This window comes from Mus caroli, chromosome 2 (genome assembly GCF_900094665.2).
Source record: "Mus caroli chromosome 2, CAROLI_EIJ_v1.1, whole genome shotgun sequence".
Classification (NCBI taxonomy): domain Eukaryota; kingdom Metazoa; phylum Chordata; class Mammalia; order Rodentia; family Muridae; genus Mus; species Mus caroli.
In genome coordinates, this window is record NC_034571.1 from 122,101,198 (window position 1) to 122,107,452 (window position 6,255).

At 42.0% G+C, this 6,255-nt stretch overlaps 1 protein-coding gene across 2 annotated transcripts in view; it reads right to left on the reverse strand.

The window, feature by feature from the left end:
* The window catches only part of Ckap2l (cytoskeleton associated protein 2 like), a 26,101-nt gene that overhangs the window by 3,184 nt on the left and 16,662 nt on the right, over positions 1-6,255 (reverse strand). For both annotated transcript variants that reach the window (XM_021153963.1, XM_021153970.1), the window contains exons 6-7: positions 4,152-4,307; positions 966-1,026 (exon numbers count right to left, since the gene is read on the reverse strand). In XM_021153963.1, coding sequence (XP_021009622.1) covers positions 966-1,026; positions 4,152-4,307 — 217 coding nt within the window. The remainder of the gene's footprint in view (positions 1-965; positions 1,027-4,151; positions 4,308-6,255) is intronic.

Sequence of the window (6,255 nt, forward strand, 5' to 3'; positions counted from 1 at the left end):
CTCTCTCTCTCTCTCTCTCTCTCTCTCTCTCTCTCTCTCTTTTGAGACAGGGTTTCTCTGTAGAGTCCTAGTTGTCCTGGAACTCACTCTGTAGACCAGGCTGGCCTCAGAAATCTGCCTGCCTCTGCCTCCCGAGTGCTGGGATTAAAGGCGTGGCCACCACTGCCCAGCTAGACAGATTCCTTAAAGGTTCCAAATAGTGACTGTCAATTAAGTAAGGAGAGACTCTCGAAAGAACATGAACTGAGATGAGTGAGTGATAGCAACTTACTGTGGTAGTCTGAGTAGGTATGGCCCCCATAATCTCATGTGCTTGAATGCTGTGAATGCCATTGTGAGTGGCACTATTAGGAGGAGTGGCCTTGTTGGAGGAAGTGTGTCATTGGGGAGGTAGGCTTTGAGGTCAAATATGTTCAAGTCATGCCCAGTGAGACAATCTCCTGCTGCCTATGGATTAAGATGCAGAACTCTCAGCTCCCCCTCTAGCACCACTTCTGGCTGCACACTGGCATGTTTCCTGCTATGACAATAATGGACCAGACTTCTGACACTAAGCCAGATCCAGTGAAGTGTTTTCCTCTTTAAGAACTGTGGTGGCCATGGTGTCTCTTCACAGTAATAAAACCCTAACTAACACACTTATGATGATTAAACATATTAACATGTCAGGGCATCTCTTCCTTTTGTCTTTGTCTCTTTTGATAAGCTGTTATTTTGTTTTCCTGAGGGTTCCAGGAAAGCAGGACACACTAGTCCAGGCTGCTGTGGGGGAAAATAACCTTTGCTCAGAATTGAGCACATATTTACTGTAATTATAGGAGTCAATCAGTGGATGATTACAGCTCAAAAGGCCAGGCCATGGAGAGCAAGAGGCGGGAGTGTTTCATTCCTCTGATCTACGTGCTCCACAATGATTTTACTTGCATATCTCAAGGCGGTGAACTGAAATGCAGAAGTAACCATACCTTCTGTGCTTCTGCATGGGTCCTGCAGAGTGTTCAGAACTTCCTGCAGCTCCTGTATTGGCTGGAGGCAACAAATTAAACAAACGGCATTAAAAGCATTCATGCAAAGACTGAGCTAAGGACTTCTACTTAATATCAAATAAACTTTCTGCAATAAAAATGTTTTCTTTTTCAATCCCATATTCAGTGATAAACACTTAAAATGATTCAGTTTTAAAGATTCATAAGGAAAAAATGAAGAAACTGAACATGTCAATTTAACACTGTCATATCTAATTTCAGTGAAAAGACGTGTTCAAAGTTTCTTTAAACCAAATTCTTTTTTCCTAATAATTTGTATCATATCATTAAATCATACCATATCTGCCTCTAAGACAGAAAGCTAGACAGACAGACAGAAAGCACACCACGCACCCCTGCTGTCTGTTTAGTTCTTGTTTTCATGATAAAATTTGGGCACTGTATTTCACAAAGATTGAACCGCAGGTTCAACTCCAGGGAGATTTTCCCCCACAAGTCCCATCATGCAGGCGTTTTAAAAGCTTTTTCTGTATCTTCTCTGGCCTCCTCTTTCTCACCTTTATTTAGTTACTGTATGTAAAGAGCAGGAAAAAAAAATAACCAAGGAAAGGAAGACAAAAAGCTCCACTGCCCAGAAGAACATGCAAACTCCATCACAGCACACCACTAGGTCAGCTGCTATTTTATTGTAGGGATGCTAGATTTAGAATTTTTTCCTGACTTGGTACTCTGTATCAAATTAATAAAGCACACACATGTACACACACACACACACACACACACACACACACACACACACCTGGCCAACAACGGTGATACACACCTTTAATCCTAGCATTCTGGAGGTAAAGTCAGGTAGATCTATGAGTTCCAGGCTAGCCTGGTCTATATAATGACACCATACATTTGTCTCAACAAAACAAAACAAAATAAAAACTCCACTCCAACCAAAACAACAAACAAAACCCAAACCAAAGAACCAAGACAACCAAACAACAAGTTAAGTTGTAAGTGTCTGAAGTTGGAAATACACACACATATTGTAATGAATGTGAATTATAAAATACTTGCATCAAACATATTTTGTTATTAATTTTTTTTTTTTTTTTTTGGTTTTTCGAGACAGGGTTTCTCTGTATAGCCCTGGCTGTCCTGGAAAGACATGGTATTACTATGTACTCTAGGCTAAGCTAAGTCAGGCTATGTAGACAAAGTGAGTCTCAAACTCATGGCAACTCTCCTGCCTCAGCCTCCCAAGTGTTGATGTGTGATGAAGCATGTTTTGCATTTGTACAGGTTTCTGTTAAAAATGGAGACTGCATCTCATTCAATTCTAACCTGTACTGAAATTCTGCTGAAATGAGAGTCAAGGATTAAGAAGAGCACAGGAGAGAATGAGAAGCCACAAGGCTTTGGAAGTGGAATGCTGGAGAGGACTGCCAACTGGCCCCTCAGAAAGCTGGGTCTCGGGCTGGGAGTGTGGCTGAGGAAATTATATGTACCACAGAGCTTCCAAACTCAACAACAGGAGATGAGGCCCCTGGAGCACCTACCAAGGAGTCAGATCTGCAGCCAGACCCGATACCTCCGGCCCCATGCAGCCTGGTGACTGTGCCCTGCCCCTCTGTACTCTAACAGAAAACTCAGGCATATTTCTGACGGAAGACTTGGATGGGTGCCTACTAGAAAACAGGATAAATCAGAATCTGCAGGCTAAGGAGATTCCCAGGTCTCTTCTCCTCAACGTCTATCCACTCCAGAACAGTTTCTAGCTCACAGGAAGGAGTCTGGCACACCTCCCCACCCCAAATACTCTGACCAGCTATAGAGGAGAGACCTGAAGATTATACTGGTTCTAGTAGAGGGCTTTCTACCAACCACTGCAGCTAGATCACCCTACTGAGTACCCCACAACATGTGGCCAGAGCCTTTGCTTGTTTTTGGTGTTTGTACAAACATGTTAAGTGTGTATGTATCTGTGTGTACACAGTGTGTATAAATATATATGAGGAGGCCAGGGGTCAACCTTTGCTGTTGCTCAGGAACCATCCATCTACCTTATTTTCTGAGACAGCATCTTTCACTAGGACCATCAATCAGGCTAGGCTGGCTGCCAGAAAGCTCCAGGGACCCACCTGTCTGCCTCCCCAGAGCTGGGGTGTAAGTGTTTCCCCACTACTGGCTGCTTTACATGGGTGCCAGGGATCAAATGTGAGGAAAAGTCGTTACTGAGGAAACTGAGCAAACTGCGCACAAGCACAACACCGCGAGCAATCCCGGAAGTGAGCACCAAACTGCGCACAAGCACAACACCGCGCGCAATCCCGGGAGTGAGCACCAAACTGCGCACAAGCACAACACCGAGCAATCCCGGGAGTGAGCACCAAACTGCGCACAAGCACAACACCGCGAGCAATCCCGGAAGTGAGCACCACGGGACTCGAGGGAGGGAGAGAAAGGACTTTTAAGTGAAAAGAGTTATGAAGTCATTTGATATCTCTTTGTTAAATAAATCTGCAGAAGGTGATTTCTCTTTGGTTTTAGAATTAAGGAAGTGCTTGATGTAATGACTCTGCACTAGTGAAGCTCTGAATTTAATGCATTGAGTTCTTTTTAACTATTGGAGCTTGGTACTTTATTGTCACTTTCTACATTTATTTCCCAAACTACTTATTTCTGTAATTAGTGTTAAGTGAGACCAGGTACTTGACAAACAAACACACACCACCCAAATTCTACTGGTATAAATGGAATTTCTAAGACGGAATTGATGCATTAGTAAAGAACACATTCTATGGCTAACTGATGGTGGTGCAGCTTTTATTCCCAGTATTTGGAATGAGAAGCAGGCAGACCCTGTCTTGAAAAAACAAAACAAAACAAAACAAATCAAAATACAAAGCCAATACCTTCTACCTCAGATTCTGTGACTGCTTTTTGAGGTGAAGTAAGTTTCTGCAAGTGTGTTAACTGTACAAAACCCTGGCTTCACTGTGCTATCACCAGGGATGTGCCTAATGCACTTTGATCACACTCACACTGTTACTGTACCCTTACCCCTATGAATGGAAGCTTAACAGTGCAGTATAGAACCATATTACTGCAAACAACAAAGAAAGCCCACGAAGGAGAATTTGACATCAGGCATCCAAGACAGATACTCACTGCTGCCCCATTCTGAATGGCCTCTTCGTATAGTCCAATAGCATCAAAGGTGCCTTTGCTTGCCAGTAACTTTGCTTTGCACACCCAGAACTTGGCAAATTTTTCAGCCTCAGGAATACTGGATACTATGGTGAATATTTCATTAGGAAGTACACCCTGGATAAAGAAATGCAGGATATAATTTTTACCACATCACTGTTAATGCTTTTATCTCTGAAGGTATAGTCACTCATTTTTCTGAAGTTAAAATTTCAATTTTGCTGAGGTATAGTAAATACATAATAAACATAAAAACATCCCCATCTTAATTATACAGTTCAATAATTTTTAACATGAACCTTTAAATCTTAAAGAACTTTTTTTTTTTTTTTTTTTGTGGTTTTTCGAGACAGGGTTTCTCTGTGTAGCTCTGGCTGTCCTGGAACTCACTTTGTAGACCAGGCTGGCCTCGAACTCAGAAATCCGCCTGCCTCTGCCTCCCGAGTGCTGGGATTAAAGGCGTGCGCCACCACGCCCGGCTAAGAACTTTTAAAAAAAGATTTATTATTTATTTCATGTATGTGAGTACACTGTCACTGTCCTCAGACACACCAGAAGAGGGCATCGGATCCCCATTGCAGATGGTTGTGAACCACCATGTGGTTGCTGGGAAACTGAACTCAGGACATCTGAAAGAACAGTTAGTGCTCTTAACCACCATCTCTCCAGCCCCCAAACCTTTAAATTTTAAGACAAAAAAACCCATGTACCACAACATAAGGTAAAGAATATGTTCTCTATCTTTATGGGATGAAGGACACAAACAGGATCAAGATCTAATATAGTAAATACTTCTTACATATTAAAAATATTCAGAGTACCACATATTAATAGAATTATGAACTGCGATTCAAGGCTACCTTCCACATGATTAACCACAGCGTGCATGAAGAGCTGCAGAAGTATGCAAAGTGAGTGCAGGTGTACTGGAGACTCATGCAGGCAGATATAAAAGAGGGTCAATTCCATGCACAGGCACTTAGAAATGGCTTCTGGCTTGGGCCCGTGGCAGGGCTGTGACAAGGACTAGGAGAAAAGGTGACCCAATAAACTATGAAGTCCAGGCTCAGCTATGCTTAGAAGCTCCTCTGGTGATGTAAAGACACAACTGTACACTCCCAATCAAGAATAACCACTGGCCCAGGAAAGCTACACGATAATAAAGGCACAATCAACTCAACAAAGAATGAACGAGGCACAGAGAGTGAGGGGCGGAGAAGACAGTATCAGCCAAGTGGCAAACTCCCTACCATAGAACGAGCATAGGTGGTTACGAGGGAGGGATTCTCCCAGAACCCAGTGAGACACAACAATGAAACAAGCAGTGCAAATTCAGAGTTCCCACGGTCATACCTACTACTCACCAATTTCAATATCTATAGAAAAGAGTTTCTTGAACATTGAGAGCAAAGTTAGACACACTCAAATAAGCCATACAAGAATAAAGTTCAGGTGGATTTCTGAGTTCAAGGTCAGCCTGGTCTACAAAAGTGAGTTCCAGGACAGCCAGGGCTACACAGAGAAACCCTGTCTCGAAAAACCAAAAAACAAAACAAAACTTGAAACAAAAGAATAAAGTTTAAGACTAGACAGATAAACAATTGTTTGCATGAAGGTTCTCAGAGAATTAACTAGTGTATATGTATATATGTATCTATGTGTGTATATTTAGAGTTAACTAGTAATATATGCATGTATAGTTGGAGTTAACTAGTATATACATATATATGTATAAATATATGGATATTTGGAAAATCAAGATAAAAATATAACGTAAAAATATAACTTAAGACCAGGCAGTGTTGGCGCACACCTTTAGTCCCAGCACCAGGAGGCAGAGGCAGGTGAATCTTTGTGAGTTCAAGGCCAGCCTGCTCTACAGAGTAAGTTCTAGGACAGCTAAGGCTACACAGAAAAACCCTGTTTTGAAAAACACTAACTAACTAACTAACTAGCTAACTAACAAGCACCTAGAGAAGCGGAGGAGATAAGGGATTGCTTATAAGGAATGAGACTCAGATAGATGTGACTACACTAACTAACTAACTAACTAACTAACTAACAA